We start from the raw sequence: 21,217 nt of genomic DNA on the forward strand, positions 1-21,217 counted from the left end.
GCAATGCTCGGGATCAAACGGTCCACGCAGTGCGATTGCTTGATCCTACAGTTAATAGGTTAACAGATGATGGCACAATCCACTGGCCCGTTTTCTGGTGCAGGATTCGTATAGTAGAGATACCCCAGAAATGGACAGCCCTATGGGTTACCGCGTGCTCCCAGAAATGTACAGAAGTCAGTAGCATGGTTCCTCGTAACTTGTATCAGCAGCACACAGAGCGAGGCAAAACAACCAGAGCGTCAAATGTAATGCCCACACATCGCGCCGAACATCACAAATCATGCCACAATCACAAGGAAAACACAAGTGATGGCATCTAGCAACTCCTGCGTACGGACACCAGCATGGTGATTCGGCAACACGCTTCGTATCAGTCTAATCTAAATCCGGAGTTACACTGATCGGCATGGGCGACAGGCTGTGGAGGCACTAGACAAAAGCTGCTCCTACAATTGGACAGCACAAGGGCTTTTGTTCACTTCCTGAGTCTTGACTAGTGCTTTATTATTGCGACCTGGAAAATGGAGGGAAAAGTCCGAGCAAAGTATGAGCCGAAAACACAACGCATTCATTGATCAGCATCCTATCAAGATCAGAAAAGGAAAACATTAGGAATATTTTCTTTTTCTTTCTTTTTTTAGTAACATGTTATGATCTAAAGTACATCATTGTTTGTGGCTGTTGCACCAATTGGTTAAACAAAACAAAGTTTCAAATAACAGATAATGAGAACTTTGGGTATGGCAAAATCATGTTTCAGATCAAGGGAACATCCCCAGATGTCTGAAGGAAGAACAATGATTCTGATTACCTGCAGCTTTAACTTTTCCAAGCACGTTCTTGCCCAGCTTGAATGCCCTACATTATGTCACCAGAATAAGCGGCATGACTGGGAATATGAATAAAGTAGTCACAGCACTAAGACATTTAGATAACGGAATAAACTAGAGTACATGTTGAATCCTGTTGGGATCAATGGAACCAGCAGCCTGAAATTGGGAATAATTTAATTCCTGCATAAAGGTTTGAGATCCATAAATTTAGAATATCACAAATTTTATTATATAATAACACATAACACCATAAGAAAGAAAAACAAAGGCCAAGGGCAAAGTTTCCAGAACTGACAACTAAAAAGGGCGTACCCAGTGCAGAGAGCTCCCGCTCTGTGCGGGGTCTGGGGAAGGGTGTAAGTAGCAAGCCTTACCCTCGCCTGTGCAATGCGAGGAGACCGCGACTCGAACCCGGGACCTTTCGGTCACAGGCGGTAAGACTCTATCGCTTGCACCAGGCCCGCCCTTCTAGAACTGACAACTAAAAGATAGTAAAATAAGAGCTGACGGCTCAATACATATAAATGATAATATCCTTATCCTCTTTTGTACTATGAGCACTGAAAAAGAAGATGGTAAAATAAAATTTTACATGAAATTCAAAAGCAACCAATTTGAATATATAGGATGTGAGCTATAGTGAGAAAAATGCTAAAAAGGAGAATGCATTTGAATAACTTCAGTTCATCCAAGAGATCTCTTTTAAGCATATCTGGACACAAGCAAAATACCAACATAAAACTATAGATTGCAATCTGGAACAAAAATAATATCCCACAAACCAAAACTATGACGGAACAGAATGTGCACCTGCTGTTTCATATGCATTTGTGTTTGTCCTTGTGCCTGGGGAAGCTGTTGAATCGGTTGCATGGATGTAAGTGATTGACCCTGTGGCGGTGACTGCAGTTGCTGTACAGCAATCTTTTGTTGGTGCTGTTGAACCAAAAGCAGTTTCTGCTGCTGCTCATACAGCACATACTCTTCAGGCTTCTCCCACTGCAGGGACACAGTAGCTCATAGGAATAAACCACAAAATTGGCTAAAATTTGGCTAAAATTACATGATGAGCATCATTCCTCACCTTACTCTCTCGAGTAATGCTATTGTAGTAGTACTTAAAACCTTCAGGGGAGGTATGCTCTGTCCAGTTACAGGTTAAAGAAACTGCAGGTGAACCAACCTGCTGCGGAGTTGCATTAATGTTTATCGGAACAATGGCACCCAGAGCACCAGGGTTACTGGATTGCACTGGCTGCCCAGACTGAAAATGAAGAATTACATAGAAACTTTGAATTCATTTTAACTGAATATGTAACAGATCCAACAAAGAACAGAAACATATAAATGATGACAATGGAAGGTAGCAACAAGGGAAGCATAAATGCAGAGTGGTCTTATATCATAAGTTGCTGTCTAATGTTGTAGCTATGAGGAAATTACCTGCTGTTTAGGAACCTGTGCAGAGGGTTGCTGATTTAGGTTAGACTGCTGCTGCATTAGTTGTAGCTGTTGCTGAAGCTGATAAATCGCCTGCTGTGAAGATTGATAACTAGACTGCAAAGCTGCCTGCTGTTGAAGCAGCAACTGTGGTGCTTGTGAAGGCATCTGCTGCATCGACTGCTGGAGCATTTGGGGAGCAACACTGGTGGGAAGTTGCTGCTGGCCAGGAACAGCTTGCATTGAATTGGACTGTACAGATGGAGGGGCCTGTAAAGCACCTAGAGAAGCATTCTGTTGCATCAACGGCTGTGATGCAGGAGGTTGGCCAGGTAATTGCATAGATGAAATATTCTGGCCAAATGAAACAGGTCCCGTGGATTGTGGGACCTGAAGTTGCCCAATCTGCGGAATAGGCCCCTGCAGAGGCTGTCCTGGCTGAGCATTCTGCAGTTGTACAGGGAAATTCTGTGGTGGACCAGGTGGCTTTTGCAAGGGTGGGATCTGTTGGCCTCCTAGATGGTGCCCTTGTACCATGGGAGTGTTCATGCCCTAAAAAGCAGAGTTCCCATCACTATGGCATAACAATTTCCATTAAAGGAAAATCATGAGATAAAAGGAAGTAATAATATTCCAAATTATACCATGTGTGACGAAGTTGGCACAGCTGTCTGATTTGACAAGGAACCATTTCCAGGGAACATCAGAGGTCGAAAAGCAGCCTATCATGTTTTGGAACCAAAGGTTGGGAAATAGACTAAACAAAGGTAAAACCATAATGAAGGATCGACTTGAAACATACATTATCTGCTGATGTTACAGTGCCACCACTTAGTGCCAAGGGATTGTCAGATCCAAAATTATTATATTGGTTGGGTGCCATTGACCTTGGACTTGATGGACGCCAAGATTCAGGAGGCATATGCCGACCCCTTGATTCATCAAGATTGGCTGTTGGCCTGAATTATAAATAATGAATAGCAATAAGAAACCTCCGATGAACTGCTAAACTTCTCCATGTACTCCGTCCATTTTTAAATATAAAACATTTAGTCATTTATGCCTTTTGGACAAGCTAATTAGTTCGAGAATAAACTACTAGCTTGTCTTAAATGTCATATATAAAAAAAAGGAGCAGAAGCTATGATTAAGAAATTAGTTCAATTGATTATTAGACAGGTTCTGTAAGGCAGAAAATACACAGAAGCTAGCACTTGTTTCACTTTCAGACATTTCATTGTTGTCTATATATATCATAATACCTTATCTATCCTACTTTAAACATCTTTTGCAGATTATTCTAGAGCTACTGTGTTATTCTTGTGTTATTCTAGAGTTAATATTTGGTTTTCACAAATGCACTTCAGTGACAGCTATAAGTCTTGTCCTTATCTACTTAGGATACTTATTTAGAGTAGTTGGTGGCTGTGTCAGCCCTTATCTTTATCCCGAGCATCTACTTTAGCATCTCTAGAATATGTTGTAGCTTTCTTAAGGCTCAAGCAAGCTATCCTATATGTATCCCCAACCTGCCATAGTTGTGGCATGGCTAATGAAATCTGAAATTCAGCCCCAAACCTGTGTTTTGGTTCTAACAAATGGTATCTAGAGCCTAAGTTCATCTGGGTTCTACCCTTACCCCATCCCAATCCGTCGCCATGTCTCTCCACTCCTCATCCTCTTCCTCCAACCGTTCCACCACCTCCAGCATAAGTGCTGCAGGGGCTGCAGCAGCCAGGCGCGAGGAGGAGGCGGCCGAGCGTGCAGCAGCAGCGGAGCGGGCGGCTTGCATCGCCCAGGCGGAGCTTGCTGCGGCGCGTGCGGCTGAAGCCGCCCACCAGGCAGCAGCGGAGGCGCGGGAGGCTGCAGCAGCAGCGGCTGCGCTCCGTGCGGAGGCGGAACGCGGGCGAGCAGGAGGACTACGGCGCCCGGGAGGGCGCGTCGGATGCAGGAGCGGCGGCGGCGGCGGCTCTGCACCGCGGAGTGGACGCCGAGAGGGCCTGGCCCGACGCGGGCGGCCTGGGCGGACACGGTGGACGTGAGGCTGGCGACCGCGACGGCTTCGACAACCGACGCGGACGCGACGCGGCCGCTTCGACGGATGCCGCCGCGACTTCGACTGGGACGAGCGGGCGGCACGCGATGCCAACGCCTGGCTGGAGCGGGAGGAGCGGCGCGAGGTGTGGGACCTGGGCGGACGAGACGCTGGCACGCGGAGCCCTCACAAGGCAGCACGCCTCCCCTTCCCTGGACCGGCGCCGTGGTCGCCGTGGCCGGCCCGGCTCCCCTCCCGTCGTGTAGACCGTCGTCAAGGACGCCGATGGCGGATGGGCCATGCTCACCAAGACCAACTACGCCGAGTGGTCCATGGTGATGAAGGTGAAGATGCAGGCGCAGCGCATTTGGGATGCGGTACGGTACGGCGACTGCCGACTTCGACGAGGATCAGGCGGGCACTGGAGGCGCTTCTTGCTGCTGTTCCGACAGAGATGCACTCCTCCATCGCGAACAAGCGGACCGCCAAGGACGTCTGGGATGCCATCGCCGCGGCACGCATTGGCAGCGACCGCGCCCGCAGGTCCACGCTTCAGAACCTGCGTCAGGAGTGGGAGAACCTGGCTTTCAAGCCGGGTGAGGACGTCGACGACTTCGCTCTCCGCCTCAACACCCTGATGCAGCAGTTGGCGCAGTACTGGCAACGACGACATCGACGAGGAGAGAGCTTGTCGAGAATTTCCTCCGCGTCGTCCCCAAGTACTCGCAGGTCGCCATCGCGATCGAGATGTTGCTAGACTTCTCCGAGCTGTTGATCGAGGAGGTGACGGGTCGCCTCAAGGCCGTCGACAACCACGAGCAGCTACCTCCCTCAGAGTCGGTCACCATCGGTGGCAAGCTTCTCTTCACCGAGCGGGAGCGAAAGAAGGGGGAGGCCTCGGGTTCTTCAGCTTCGGGTTCGTCGAACAGCCGCAAGCGTCGGTCGTGCAAGCGGGACAAGGCGCCGACGGCGAGCGCAAGGCTACCCGTGACGACACCTGCAACAACTGCGGGAGGTCCGGCCACTGGGCCAAGGACTGCCGGCAGGCGAAGCGCGGCGGTCAGGCACACGTCGCGCAAGCGCAGGAGGGTGACGAGCCGACTCTGTTCTTCGTACGCGGGAGCATCGAGCCGCACTCCTCTCCCGCTGTCGGCTGCCGCTGCGCTCCACCTCGACGAGCCGCGGGCTCACGTCTTCCTCGGCAACGGGTCCGGCGGCGACAAGATCGACGGGTGGTACCTGGACACCGGCGCCACCCACCACATCACCGGGCGGCGAGAGTTCTTCTCCGAGCTCGACTCCAGCGTTCAAGGCTCCATCAAGTTCGGGGACGCCTCCGCAGTGGAGATCAAGGGCGTCGGCTCCATCGTCTTCACCGCCAAGACCAGCGAGCACCGACTGCTCACCGGTGTCTACTACATCCCCGCACTGAGGAACTCCATCATCAGCCTGGGACAGCTGGATGAGAACGGTTCGCGCGTGGAGATCGAGCACGGGGTCTTGCGTATCTGGGATCGCCATTGTCGCCTTCTCGTCAAGGTGAACAGAAGGCCCCAACCGCCTTTACCTCCTCCACGTGCAGGTGGCGCAGCCCGTGTGTCTTGCAGCCCACCGCGACGACGACTCCTGGCGGTGGCACGAGCGCTTTCGGCACCTCAACTTCGAGGCCCTGAAGCAGCTCGGCAACAAGGAGATGGTGCAGGGCATGCCGCGAGTCGAGCACGTGGAGCAGTTCTGCAACACCTGCGTCCTCACCAAGCAGCGGCGGCTCCCCTTTCCCCGCCAGGCGAGCTTCCGCGCCAAGGAGATGCTGGAGCTCGTGCACAGTGACCTCTGCGGTCCCGTGACACTGGCCACACCTGGAGGCCGACGCTTCTTCCTGCTCCTCGTCGATGACATCCCGCTACATATGGGCGGTCCTGCTCGACACCAAGGCGGCGATCGCGGATGCCATCAAGCTGCTGCAGAGGAGTGTGGCCGCAAGCTTCGGGTGCTACGCACCGACAACGGCGGCGAGTTCACGGCGTACTGCGCCGACGAGGGGATCTAGCGCCACTTCTACGCGCCGTACACCCCGCAGCAGAATGGCGTCGTTGAGCACCGCAACCAGACGGTGGTGGCCACCGCCCGCGCCCTCCTTAAGCAGAGAGGGATGCCGGCAATCTACGGGGGGGGGGGGGGAGGCGGTAATGACTGCCATCCATCTCAACCGCTCGCCCACTGTCGTCCATCTCAACCGCTCGCCCACCAAGGCCCTTGATGACAAAACGCCGTACGAGGCCGGGCACGGGCGTAAGCCGGTGGTGAGCCACCTCCGCGTCTTCGGCTGTCTCGCCTTCGCCAAGGAGTTCAACCACGTCGGCAAGCTCAACGACCGGAGCACGCTAGGGGTCTTCAACCACGTCGGCAAGCTCGACGACCGGAGCACGCTAGGGGTCTTCATCGGCTACGCGGAGGGCGTCAAGGCCTACCGCATCCTCGACCCTGCAACACAGCGCGTCCGCATCTCCCGGGACGTCGTGTTCGACAAAGGGCGAGGCTGGGATGGGACAAGGCGGTGGACGACAGCTCAACTTCGACTCTCAGAGACTTCGTCGTCGACTACGTCCACTTCGAGGGAACCGAGGGAGCTAGCAGCTCATCTTCACCGAGCTCGTCTACCTCAGCACCCGGCTCGCCATCAGCTCCGGCGAGTACTCCACCGCCTACACCACCAACAAGTCCTCCACCACCTATTCCACCGGCTACGCCCCGCTCTCCTACACCGGCTCCCCAATCTCCTGCATCAGCGCCCACACCTCCGAGATCGGCACCAGCAGCCTTGTCCGTGACGAGCAACGCACGGTGGAGTTCGCCACTCCGCTGTCCGCCGGCAAGGATCGCGTCGATGCCTACCATGACGACGAGCCTCTGCACTACCTCACCTTGGACAACATCTTCGGTGATCAGCCCGTTCCTGGACTAGCAGTGCACGACTTCAAGGCGGAGCTGCACCTGGCGCACGAGGACGGCGAGCCCCGTTCCTTCACTAAGGTAGAGGGAGAAGCGGCATGGCGCGCCGCGATGCAGCAGGAGATGGACGCGGTCGAGCGGAACCGGACGTGGGAGCTGGCGGATCTTCCTGCCGGCCACCGCGCCATCACCCTTAAGTGGGTCTACAAGCTCAAGAAGGATGAGGCCGGGGCGGTGATCAAGCACAAGGCGCGTCTGGTGGCGCGCGGGTTCGTCCAGCAGGAAGGAGTCGACTTCGACGACGCCTTCGCGCCCGTTGCGCGGATGGAGTTAGTCCGTCTCCTCGCACTGGCGGCCCAGGAGGGTTGGCGTGTGCACCACATGGACGTCAAGTCCGCCTTCCTCAACTGGTAACCTGAAGGAGAAGGTCTACGTCCACCAGCCGCCGGGATTCGTCATCCCTGGCAAGGAGAACAAGGTTCTTCGCCTACGCAAGGCCCTCTACTGGCTTGGGGCAGGCACCCCTGAGCTTGGAACGCCAAGCTAGACTCACTCTCAAGCAAATGGGGTTCCAGCAAAGTCCTCACGAGGCCGCAGTCTATCGGCGGGGCAAGGGAGGCAATGCCCTATTGGTAGGCGTCTACGTCGACGACTTGGTGATCACCGGCACCAAGGAGGCCGAGGTGGAGTCGTTCAAGGAGGAGATGAAGGCGACCTTCCAGATGAGCGACTTGGGCCTTCTCTCCTTCTACCTAGGATCGAGGTCCACCAGGACAGCTCCGGCATCTCCCTTCGCCATACCGTCTACGCCAAGCGCATCGTCGAGTTGGGCAGGCTCACCGGCTACAACCCAGCACACACTCCCATGGAGAGAGGCTGAAGCTGAAGCCGCGATAGCACGGCGAAGGAGGTCGACGCCACACGGTACCGGCGCATTGTGGGTAGCCTTCGCTACCTCGTCCACACACGGCCGGACCTGACGTTTCGATGTTGGCTACGTCTGTCGGTTCATGCAGCGACCGACGACGGAGCACGAGCAGGCCGTCAAGAGGATCCTCCGCTACGTCGCAGGCACTTCCGACTACAACTTGCACTACCCAAGGTGTCCCGGTGCGGAGCACTTCATCGGGTATAGCGACAGCGACACAAGCAAGAGCACCAGTGGGACTCTATTCTTCCTCGGCAAGTGTCTAATCAGCTGGCAATCGGTCAAGCAGCAAGTGGTGGCTCTTTCCATTTGCGAGGCAGAGTACATCGCTGCCACAACCACTTCGACTCAAGCTCTCTGATTGGCTCGGCTGCTAGGCGATCTTCCATGAGCAGCAGCAAGCATATCCGAATCAAGTACCACTTCATTAGGAGCTGCTTGGATGAGGGGAGCATCAAGGCCGGCTACATCAACACCCAGGATCAGCTCGCCGACCTTCTCACCAAGTCCCTTGGGAGGGTCAAGTTCCAGGAGCTTCGCGCCAGGATTGGGATGGTTCAAATTCCCCAGGAAGGCGCCACACAAGACTTAGGGGGAGAATGACAGCTATAAGTCTTGTTCTTATCTACTTAGGATACTTATCTAGAGTAGTTGGTGGCTGTGTCAGCTCTTATCTTTATCCCTAGCATCTACTTTAGCATCTCTAGAATATGTTATAGCTTTCTTAAGGCTCAAACAAGCTTTCTTAAGGCTCAAGCAAGCTATCCTATATGTATCCCCAACCTGCCATAGTTGTAGCATGGCTAATGAAATCTGAAATTCAGCCCCAAACCTGTGTTTTGGTTCTAACACTCAGTAGATGCCCTTAGCATCAACAACTCATGTGAGAAGAGAGACCATGCCTGTTTCATCTCATTACCTACTTAATTTAATTGTTCTTGAGAAAAAATTACTGAATAAGTAGTGAACTCAAACCTGATAACAAGTGCTGCATCCGATCGAGGACTGAAACCAGGACCTCCAAATGCAGGGCCACCCCTAACCAGTAAGGTAAATCAGAAAGCAGAAATGGTAATGATTATACTCGTCTTAAGTAAATAAAATAGCATATGCTATGTAACAAAGAAACATAGTCACAGTTGTTAATCACCTCGATTCTGCAGGTCTAGGCCTCTTAGGATCAGCAAATCTAATGACTAATGGTTGCTCGCACCCCTAATACAGAAATAAATACATCATAAATATCCAGAAGGCTATACACACAATATGTCAGTTGTCAGAGAAATTTACCCTCATTATGTAAGTCCCATTAAGGGCATTCATAGCTTCCACTGCTGGCTCTTTTGACGAGAATTTGACAAAGCCACAGCCTTTATATTACATATATTACAAGTTAAAACAAAAAGGTTGGAATGGAAGAGTATAACTAAAGCAAACAGGCATTCATAAACCTCGGCTCTGCCTCATGCCATCTCTCATAATGTAAACATCTTCCACATGACCATATGGGGCAAATATCTGAAAAATGTATGCTTTTATCATCAATCCTTGGAAAAGTGAGCTACTAAATTTGTCTTAATCATGTCCTCAAATGCAGATAAGAATACAGTATCACAGGTTGATTATGAACATCGAGCAGTAGCTTTAAAATCATATACTCTCTCAGATGAGCAAACAATTAAATCGTCAAGGAACAAAAAGGAAAATAAGAAGTTCAACCCATTTACCTCTTCAATCTCCTTTGGAGTTGCTTGCTTATTGAGGGACGCAACAAATAATTTGTGCTCAATGGCCCCTAGCAAATTTGTCACAAAAACTGATGAAATTGCCCAAAAAGCACAACAAATAAAAGATCTGAAGAAAAACAACTATCATTTAACGAACCAAGCACAGTTTGCTTTCTGAATATGATTATATAACTCAGATTACAACAACAAAACAGTAAAGAATCCTTAAATGAATAGTATTTTTCAGATAGAGAAAAAAATGCAGAATCAGAATAGAAGTCACTTGTAAATTGATCAAGAAACATGTACGTGTAACTATAAAACGTAAAAACAAGATTGGGAAAGCACAATAAATTCGTCTCTACATGCTAGTATGCTACAACAAACAAAATGTTCTGTGATAAGTGACATGTAAAGGAATGGTGCTCAAGTTTAGAGAAGCTGGCACTATGTAGATGTATTTGTGTGTGGGACTATGGGTGTGGTGTGTGTGGTACTCTCCTTTCTTCTTATTATTAATGCAAGGGTATGCATCTCTCCTGCATATTCAAGGGGGAAAAACTAGTGTTGAATATGCACTTTTTGAGCATATAGAGCAGGTAGGACTGTTAAGGTTGCCTCGAAGCCAGTATAACATGCAACGCACACAGGTCATTAATAGGTAAACTACTGAAGATAACAGCATTACCATGCCGTTCCCTTTCACCATCAGCATATCTAACTTGAATAGGGCCCATCGCCTGAACATAAACAGATTTACATTCAATAATCTGCAAACAAAGAACAGAGCTTAACAAATAGCTTACAAGATACATACTCCAGGTAAAGTGTACTGATTGTGCAGACCCCTGATGGCCCTCTCTGCCTCTTCAGAAGTAGCATATTTAACAAAACAACAACCTGGGAACGCACAAAATGTAAATTACTCAGTCAGATACTATTTTCTGTATATCTCATTATATATATATATATATATATATATATATATATATATACAGGGGCAAAGGAGATACATTTGTTTTATATACTTGTTCTAAACAATCAAAGAGTACAAAAATATAAAGACTTTGCAGAACATGTCACAATTTCAATTTAAGCTATGCTCTGTATTTGCAACACCGACGGTCTCCTCAATTTAGAAGTTACACCTAAAACATAGAACATCAGGTACATCAATTTTACACACTACAGCTGGTTGCACTAAATTTTAGTGACACCCAAATATTACATGGAATGAAGAAAATAAGTGCACTCTTCACACATCAAAAAGCTCGAGGATATCTGAACCCAGCTGTGGTATAGTTAGAATTGTGTTTACGCTTAGGATGACATTTTGTGCAGAAAATGCAAATGGTGACAGGGCCTTAACATAGCACTGATGCACCAAAATTGCAAATACTATAAGTAGTCATACTCATAAATAAATGTCACAGAATGAGCAACAAATATCAGGTGTGGAAGTTATAAGAAACTGGCCATCAACATGTCCAAGAAAGTTGCTTGGGTTGAACCGCAGAAGGTTTAGAGGGGGTTCATGCTCCCAGTATATGCAATACAGTAAAAAGCATCAACAAAGATCCATCATCATCATCCTCATACAGCATATTTTGATAGCAGTAAGTAATAATCTAGCATAGCAATTGCCAAAAGGCAAGCTTCAATAAGCTGATAAAAGTGAAACACAGCAGCACTGGCAATTAAACTAGGCACCACACTAAGCTGATATCTGGTGTATATACAACAACAACAATAATAACAACAACAACAACAACAACAAAGCCTTTTAGTCCCAAACAAGTTGGAGTAGGCTAGAGTTGAAACCCAGTAGAAGCAATCAAGGTTCAGGCACGTGAATAGCTGTCTTCCAAGCACTCCTATCTAAGGCTAAGTCTTTGGGTATATTCCATCCTTTCAAGTCTCCTTTTATTGCCTCTACCCAAGTCAACTTCGGTCTTCCTCTGCCTCTCTTCACGTTACTATCCTGGCCTAGGGATTCCACTACGCACCGGTGCCTCTGGAGGTCTCCGTTGGACATGTCCAAACCATCTCAACCGGTGTTGGACAAGCTTCTCTTCAATTGGTGCTACCCCTAATCTATCACGTATATCATCGTTCCGAACTCGATCCCTTCTTGTATGACCGCAAATCCAACGCAACATACGCATTTCCGCGACACTTATCTGTTGAACATGTCGTCTTTTCGTAGGCCAACATTCTGCACCATACAACATAGCAGGTCTAATCGCCGTCCTATAAAACTTGTCATTTTAACTTCTGTGGTACCCTTTTGTCACATATGACACCAGATGCTTGCCGCCACTTCATCCACCCTGCTTTGATTCTATGGCTAACATCTTCATCAATATCCTCGTCTCTATGTAACATTGATCATAAATATCGAAAGGATATCCTTCCTAGGCACTACTTGACCTTCCAAACTAATATCTTCCTCCTTCTGAATAGGTAGTGCCGAAGTCACATCTCATATACTAAGTTTTAGTTCTACCTGAGTCTAAAACCTTTGGACTCCAAAGTCTCCCGCCATAACTTCAGTTTCTGATTCACTCATGTTCGGCTTTCATCAACTAGCACTACATCGTCCGCGAAAAGCATACACCAAGGGATGTCCCCTTGTAATGTCCCTTGTGACCTCATCCATTACTAAGGCAAACAAATAAGGGTTCAAAGCTGACCCTTGATGTAGTCCTATCCTAATCGGGAAGTCATCCGTGTCTCCATCACTTGTTCGAACTCTAGTCACAACATTGTTGTACATGTCCTTAATGAGCCCGACGTACTTTCGTTGGGACTTTATAGTTTGTCCAAAGCCGACCACATAACATTCCTTGGTATTTTATCATAAGCCTTCTCCAAGTCAATAAAAACCATGTGTAGATCCTTCTTCTTCTCCCTATACCGCTCCATAACTTGTCTTATTAAGAAAATAGCTTCCATGGTTGACCTTACGGGCATGAAACCAAATTGGTTCATAGAGACCCGCGTTATTGCTCTCAAGCGATGCTCGATAACTCTCTCCATAGCTTCATAGTATGACTCATCAACTTAATTCTCCCGGTAATTAGTACAACTTTGAATATCCCCTTTATTCTTGTAGATCGGTACCAATATACTTCTCCACTCATCAGGCATCTTGTTCGATCGAAAAATATGGTTGAACAGCTTGGTTAGCCATACTATAGCTATGTCCCCGAGACATCTCCACACCTCGATTGGGATACCATCCGGTCCCATCGCCTTACCTCCTTTCATCCTTTTCAACGCCTCTCTGACCTCAGATACCATCTGGTGTATATATTGAATTTAATATATATATATATATATATATATATATATAAATATAACAAGCCATCAAAATGGCATGACTTTTGAACAAGCAAAATCACTAAATTATATATGGTGTTCCACGGTGACGCTTTTATAGCTGCATCTGATGATGCATTCAATAGAAGATGAAAAAACTGTGAAGTGCATGGTAAATAATGCTCAAATAGTCTAGATAAAACACGGAAAATTACTCATGCAAAAGAATGATATAATAAGAGGCTGGGCCAATGACCCAAAAGGTTTTGGGAAAAAAGGTTATATAATGCAGCCAATGCACGTTAATTAATATAAGTACGCATGAAAAAAAACGATCAAATCAACTGCGATGCCAATTCAACCAGCATCTGATAGCATCCATGAGTAACCCTTTAGGTAGAAGTATAAAGTTAGTCCAGTAAATGAGAGTATAATCTGTCAGAAGACGGGATCCACTACTAGTTGCTTAGCACGAAAGTACACCAACAATAATGAGCAACAGTTTCCATCCATCTATCGCATCAACCATATGATTTCAAACAGCAGATTGATTCACATTAAGGCAATCAAATCATGTGTGATGAAGGCTTTGAAATCCAGATGTGCACTTGTATCACAGTAATGCAGCCAGAATCAGTATTCAGCTTCAATTTTCCCTTAAGATAACATAAGCAGCAGCGACAAAGACCAATAGAAGAGTCTGGTGCATTCTCATCAGCTGCATGTCAAATGATCCAATCCGGAATAGGCTTAACACTGACCCTTCACAGACAGCGGTTACACGGATAATATTCTGCAAGCCAAGCACTTTGAGTGACAATCATCACACAGAGCAGATGAAGCGTCATTAGCTAAGTGACCATGCTTACATTAGATGCAAGACGCACAGCACTGGTACATCATCATGTGTCATCAACATTCAGCTCCAAGTTACAGAACTTTAAGCACCATTGGGAACTAGCTGGAAGAATTATTACAAAGACTGCATTTGTGTAGATATTTCACACGAACAGTAAATATCACCATAACCGTTGTCGTGTGAAGCAACATCATCCAGTCAGGGAAAAACTAAGCACATCCAAAATTTACACTCAAATATCCACAAATTGCATATAGCAAGAACATATCACAGTCAAAACCACAACTCACAAGATTTATAATATTCAAGGAACATGTTTCCAGACCACCCATGACAATATTGGTACCCATCGAATCAGATGAATCTAGAATGAAGGTGCACAACACACGATTTCCAAACAGTACAAGGTCATCAACACCACACACACCAGCTACCATCAATTGTGACAGCAATATGTAGCTATACCGCATCATCCAATAACTCGTGTATCGAGGGATTCAGTCGCTCACATTAAGGAATTCCACATCATATGCAATTCATGATTACATGGATAATAAATCTTAAACCATGAGAGGCAAGGATGGGAAGTTTTGTATTGATTCATTATAAGGTTATATAAGTTCTTGCAACAAAATCAAGGCACAGATGCAAAGGTGAAACTACAACCTCATTGCTACTAGAACTACAGAGCATCCAGAAGATCAATATCATCTAAACACAGCTTTTGGTACCAAATTTGCTGCCTTGTGTAGCAGGAGAGTTGTGGCTAGTTAGGTTGCAGTAATCAGCGGACAGTTAGTCGCTTCCATTCTAGTCTTCTACTGAATCCACAGGAGACGAACAGAATGGAAGAACAGGAAATGAAAATCAACAACCGCCAATCTAACTGAGAGAAGATGCAACCTTGTTGCTCCTATAACCTCTCAGAAACCTGAAAACAAAAGAGATACTCGATTGTGATAATACAAGAAAAACAAAGCATTAGCACACCTTGTTGTTCACCGGTCTTCCTATCCTTAATTAAAGCAACTTCAAGAACATCTCCATGTTCCTCAAACAAAGGCCGAACCTGAAGACACAAGAATCTGTCACAAACTGAACAATACAATAAAAATCTAAATAACAGAAAAATAAGGCATCACAAGCACAGAAAAAATGCATATTTGATAGTTTTATTCAAGATTCAACTTGTTATGCAAACAAGAAAATAACTAACACAATGATCATCATGGAGGCTGGACCTGACAAGAAAAGGTGTAAGAAATGATTGTCTTGATGCAGCTTTGACTGGATCCTAAAAATCCAAGAATTCACACTAAATTTGTATATCTATGAGCTGATATATATGACAAAAAGAGCTTTTGCATCTTTTATCTTGTATAAGATACCTTAGAGAAATTAGGCCCTGTTTGGATCCCATAGTCTAAAGGCTCCTGAGGCTCCAAACAGGAGGTCTAAAGTGTTATCCAAGTATAGCCAACTTCACAAAAACTTTAGACCACACAAGTGAGCTGAAATGGTCTAAAGTTTAAGTCCTTAACTTTAGCCAACTTTAGACCATAGGATCTAAACAGGGCCTTAGTTAGAAGCTTCTAGTTTGTTTTGTGCACAGTGATACACAATGGTAACACAACATCATACATAAGAACAAATAAAATGATATCAGGTAAGGAGAAATAATGTTTAAAAAATAAAGATGCTAGCAAAACATAAAAAAAAATACTATGCAAGAAGAGAAGATAGTAGCATGGAAGTAATGCTCACGTCTTCTTCAGTTGCTGTCCTTGGAACAGATCCGACAAAAAGTTTGACATAGTTACTTCTACTATCATGATCTGCAGGAACTTTCAAGAGCAATATCAATATTTGACAAAGACAGGGTAAGAGATTAGGATTAAGATTTATTTCCACTTAAGCTCAATCACATACAGCACTTTTCCATATGGTATTCCTACTATGGAATGATAAATTCAACAATTTTTTTACCAATATATTTGCTGTGTAACATTGGATTGAAACGGAAGCTTGAAAGTTAAAAAGGAAAAACTAAATAAAAGCTAAGTAACCTGACTCTAACTATTAAAGTTTTGAGATGTCTGACGGATGTTTGGAGACCAAAGGTAAACCTATTCACAATTGAAGTGAAGTTTTGAGATGTTTGCAATGTTGGATTGGATAGGAAGCTTGAAAGTTAAAAGGAAAAACTAAAATAAAAGTTAAGTAATCTAACCCTAACTTAAACTTTTGAGATGTCTGGGGGATGTTTGGGGATCAATGGTAAACCTGTTGACAATTGACAGTGAAGTTTTGAAATGTTTGGGGACCATGGTAAAACTAGTCAATAATTGACACTTCAACATTCTAAGTAGTTGAATATCAAATGTTGGAATAAACATATCTGCCCAAACTATAAATTGCAAATTCTACAAATTTACAACATATTATATCAATAAAAACCTAAGAAAAAAAATCCGAACACATGGTGTTACAAAAGTTAACTCCGCCTATGTTGTCTCAACATAGCAGGTCCCACGCCTGGTAAAGGAGGAGGGTTGTGTTAGGCGTGGCGAGCCAACGTTAAATCTAGCCATTCTAATGGAGATGAAACCCGAAAGAAAATCGTTGGGGCGTAACCCTCTTAGCGACACGCCATATCGGAACCCGGGTATGGTGTTAAATGAGCAAGGGCCGGGTCGTCACTCCCGTGACGCGCCGTGTCGCGATCTAGGCACGGTGTCAAGTGATCAAGGATCGGGTCGTCGCATCCTTAGTGGCGCGCTACATCGGCGCCCGGGTGTAGTGAAAAATGAGCAAGGGTCTTCACATCTGATTCGACGGGTGCAAAGGGTAAGGAAGCTAGTCGAACCAACTAGGATCCGTTTAGGCAGTTGGAATGTAGGGTCACTTACAAGTAAGTTAAGAGAATTAGGTTGATACCAGCGACTAGGAGGCGTATAAATATATTATGCGTTCAAGAGACTAAATGGAAGGATCAGAAGGCAAAGGAGGTGGACAATACAGGTTTCAAGCTTTGGTACACAGGGACAATTGCGATTAGAAATGGAGTAGGAGTTTTGATTGATAAGAGCCTCAGGAATAGTGTGGTGGGAGTGAGAAGGCAAGGAGATAGGATTATCTTAGTCAAGCTTGTCATTGGTGATATGGTCTTGAACGTAATTAGTGCATATGCCCCCCAAGTAGGCCTCGACGAGAGTGCTAAGAGACAGTTCTGGGAAGACTTAGATGGCCTGATTAGAGCTGTACCCAGTAGTGAAAAGCTTTTTATAGGAGATCTTAATGGGCATGTAGGTACTACAAGCGCAGGTTTCGAGGCAGTTCATGGAGGTTTTGGGTATGGTAGTAGGAATCAGGAGGGGGAGGAAGTTCTAGACTTTCGCGGTAGCTTTTGACCTGATGATAGCCAACACTTTCTTTAGAAAGAGAGAATCTCATCTAGTGACCTTCAGTAGCGGACAACACTCTAGCCAGACTAACTTTGTCCTCACAAGAAGAAAGGGCAAAGGAGCATGCTTGGGTTACAAGGTGATACCTAGGAGAGTGTGTTGTTTCTCAACATAAGCTTTTGGTGGCAGACTTTCGTTTTCAGGTGCGTGCCCGTAGGGATAAACAAGCTAAGATTAAAGAACAAAGTGGTGGAAACTGAAAGGGGAGACGTCAGAGGTATTCAAGGAAAGGGTTATCAAAGAGGGCTCTTGGAAGGAAGAAGAGGACATAAACAACATGTGGGAAGAAGATGGCAACCAACATTCGGAAGGTAGGCCTCAGAGGTGTGTGGAGTAACCAAAGGAAAGTGGAGGCGAGGCTAAAGATACTTGGTGGTGGAACGAGGAAGTCCAAAGGGCTATTAAGGAGAAGAAAGAGTGCTATAGACGCTTGTACCATGATAGGAGTGTGGATAACATAGAGAAGTACAAGGTGACAAAAAGACTGCAAAGCGAGCTATAAGTGTGGCAAAGGGTAGAGCGTACGAGGATCTTTACCAACATTTGAGTACGAAGGAAGGAGAGAAAGACATTTATAGGATAGCTAGGGTTCGTGAGAGAAAGACAAGGTACTTCAACCAAGTTAAGTGCATTAAGGATGAAAGGGAGCATCTCTTGGTGAAGGAGGATGAGATCCGACATCGATGGCAAAAGTATTTTGACAAATTGTTCAATGGTGAGAATACGGACACAGCCTTTCAGTTGGATGACTCTTTTGATGACACCAATAAGCGCTTTGTACGGAGAATCCAAGAATCTGAGGTTAGAGAGACGTTGAAAATGATGAAAAGAGGTAAGACGATGGGACCGGATGGTATCCCAATCGAGGTGTGGAGATGCCTCGGGGACATAGCTATAGTATGGCTAACCAAGCTGTTCAACCATATTTTTCGATCGAACAAGATGCCTGATGAGTGAAGAAGAAGTATATTGGTACCGATCTACAAGAATAAAGGGGATATTCAAAGTTGTACTAATTACCGGGGAATTAAGTTGATGAGTCATACTATGAAGCTATGGGAAAGAGTTATCGAACATCGCTTGAGAGCAATAACGCGGGTCTCTATGAATCAATTTGGTTTCATGCCCGAAAGGTCAACCATGGAAGCCATTTTCTTAATAAGACAAGTAATGGAGCGGTATAGGGAGAAGAAGGACCTACACATGGTTTTTATTGACTTGGAGAAAGCTTATGATAAAATACAAGGAATGTTATATGGTGGGCTTTGGACAAATATAAAGTCCCAACGAAGTACGTCGGGCTCATTAAGGACATGTACAACAATGTTGTGACTAGAGTTCGAACAAATGATGGAGACACGAATGACTTTCCGATTTGAATAGGACTACATCAAGGGTCAGCTTTGAGCCCTTATTTGTTTGCCTTAGTGATGGATGAGGTCACAAGGGACATTCAAGGGGACATCCCTTGGTGTATGCTTTTCGCGGACGATGTAGTGCTAGTTGATGAAAGCCGAACAGGAGTGAATCAGAAACTGGAGTTATGGCGGGAGACTTTGGAGTCCAAAGGTTTTAGACTCGGTAGAACTAAAACTTAGTATATGAGATGTGACTTCGGCACTACCATTCAGGAGGAGGAAGATATTAGTTTGGAAGGTCAAGTAGTGCCTAGGAAGGATACCTTTCGATATTTATGATCAATGCTACAGAGAGACGTGGATATTGATGAAGATGTTAGCCATAGAATCAAAGCAGGGTGGATGAAGTGGCGGCAAGCATCTGGTGTCATATGTGACAAAAGGGTACCACAGAAGTTAAAAGACAAGTTTTATAGGACGGCGATTAGACCTGCTATGTTGTATGGTGCAGAATGTTGGCCTACGAAAAGACGACATGTTCAACAGATAAGTGTCGCGGAAATGCGTATGTTGCGTTGGATTTGCGGTCATACAAGAAGAGATCGAGTTCGGAACGATGATATACGTGATAGATTAGAGGTAGCACCAATTGAAGAAAAGCTTGTCCAATACCGGTTGAGATGGTTTAGACATGTCCAACGGAGACCTCCAGAGGCACCGGTGCGTAGTGGAATCCTAAGCCAGGATAGTAACGTGAAGAGAGGTAGAGGAAGACCAAAGTTGACTTGGGTAGAGGCAATAAAAGGAGACTTGAAAGGATGAAATATACCCATAGACTTAGCCTTAGATAGGAGTGCTTGGAAGACAGCTATTCACGTGCCTGAACCTTGATTGCTTCTGCTAGGTTTCAACTCTAGCCTACCCTAACTTGTTTGGGACTAAGGCTTTGTTGTTGTTGTTGTACTGGTGTTACAAAAGTTAACCATGCATCAACGGAGAACTGTGGATTTCCCTCCCTTCACATGTAGAAAACCTGGACAAGGTGCACTGCCTACATCCAAAAACACTAAGGAGCTCGTCTATTCAAAAGGTTGGGTGGTTTTGTCATTACAGCACATGCAGGTATGACCATATTACGCATCTGAATCCTGCTTGGCTTTCTGAACTTCAGCATACTTGTTAGGTCCACAAATTGACTAGTCAGTTCTATCAAGTAACTTCCGAGGAAGTTGATTGAATTTGCATCAATAATCGGAGGTCACAAACACGCCTTTCTATCAGCACCAAAACCCTAGCTATGCTTGAGGTCCCTAGCTACGCTTAACCAAACTCAAGTTCCCCATCTTGGGTTGGCACAACCCTAATAATCGCATTGCATAACAAAGAACCATATAATTTTGGAACGAACCTTGGAAATCCCCACGGCCTCCGCCTCTGTACCCTCCACCGCCGCTAGAATAGTCGGAAGAACCACGGTAGGGGTGGAACCTCCCGCCACCGCCACCGCCCCCGCCCCCGCCACCACCGCCATCTGCCGCGCCGCGGGAGGAGTAGCGATGGGGCGGGCTACCCCCTAATCCGCCGCCGCCGCTGCCGGACCAGCGGGAGGGACCCCGCTGGAACCGGGCTCCAGAGCGGTCTCCGCCGCTGGAGGGGCCACCCGAGCGATCGCCGCCACGGTTCATGTCGCGGAGCTAGGGTTTTTGCGGGGAAGCGGGTGGAGAGCACGAGAGCAATGGTAGGGGCGACTAATACTGGGGGGAGGCGGAGGGGTCGACACTAGGCGGGGAGCGAGCCCGTGGGTGGATTTGGAATTGGGATTCCGTTGTCTGACTGGGCACATTTTACGCTGAAAACCCAAGACCGGATCAAACCGTACCGAACCAAACCGAAATTTCGGTTTTTCAGTCTTCGGTTTCAGGTTTAAGTTCAGTGAACTTCGGTGTTCAGCCTCTGATTTCGGTTTCTAGGTGCCTACCGAACCGAAAACACCGAGCAACCAAGCAACGTTCAGTAGCAAGCAACACAGGCTAAATAAAAAGCAGCGAGCCAGCAGCCAGCACATGGAGCAGCAAGCGACAGCCCAGCCCAATAAAGGCCCACCACACTCCAAAGTCTCCAAGTTACACGAGTATAGCCTAGCCAGCTGCCGCACGCGACCTGTATCACTTCATTCACTCGTCTCAACCCTATCCATCCATCCATCCATCCACGCACCACGCAAGTTGCAAGCGGCTGCAGCGGCGACCAGTGACGGCGGGTCGGCGGCACTCGTAACCCTAGCCCAGCCTGGCAGC

General features: G+C 46.7%; 1 protein-coding gene across 4 annotated transcripts; it reads right to left on the reverse strand.

The window, feature by feature from the left end:
* Window positions 1–189: 189 nt before the first annotated feature.
* On the reverse strand, window positions 190–20,712 carry LOC136541789 (flowering time control protein FCA-like). 4 transcript variants are annotated; one of them, XM_066533890.1, is made up of 18 exons: window positions 20,329–20,712; window positions 15,863–15,933; window positions 15,089–15,167; window positions 10,736–10,818; window positions 10,607–10,658; window positions 9,919–9,986; window positions 9,643–9,709; window positions 9,482–9,561; window positions 9,342–9,406; window positions 9,167–9,229; window positions 3,079–3,235; window positions 2,921–2,998; window positions 2,280–2,828; window positions 1,921–2,019; window positions 1,647–1,835; window positions 957–1,016; window positions 815–861; window positions 190–517 (listed from the first exon to the last, which is right to left on the reverse strand). In XM_066533890.1, the coding sequence occupies exons 1-17, from the start codon at window positions 20,603–20,605 to the stop codon at window positions 823–825; spliced, it is 2,076 nt and encodes a 691-aa protein (XP_066389987.1). In that variant the 5' UTR covers window positions 20,606–20,712; the 3' UTR covers window positions 190–517; window positions 815–822. The 4 variants fall into 4 exon arrangements, with proteins under 4 accessions (XP_066389987.1, XP_066389986.1, XP_066389984.1 ...); XM_066533889.1 differs by having other exon boundaries at window positions 1,921–2,022; XM_066533887.1 differs by having other exon boundaries at window positions 1,921–2,100.
* Between the last annotated feature and the right edge of the window lie 505 nt (window positions 20,713–21,217).

Source organism: Miscanthus floridulus, chromosome 3 (assembly GCF_019320115.1).
Source record: "Miscanthus floridulus cultivar M001 chromosome 3, ASM1932011v1, whole genome shotgun sequence".
Classification (NCBI taxonomy): Eukaryota; Viridiplantae; Streptophyta; class Magnoliopsida; order Poales; family Poaceae; genus Miscanthus; species Miscanthus floridulus.

Bases quoted from the DNA above. Each gene is read 5' to 3' on its own strand.
- LOC136541789 (XM_066533887.1), bottom strand. From the start codon at position 20,605: ATGAACCGTGGCGGCGATCGCTCGGGTGGCCCCTCCAGCGGCGGAGAC. The intron at 15,934-20,328 runs GTTCGTTCCAAA...AAGTTCCTGCAG, and splicing joins AGGCCGTGGGGATTTCCAAG to ATCATGATAGTAGAAGTAAC. The intron at 15,168-15,862 runs GTGAGCATTACT...TTGTGTCTTCAG, and splicing joins GGACAGCAACTGAAGAAGAC to GTTCGGCCTTTGTTTGAGGA.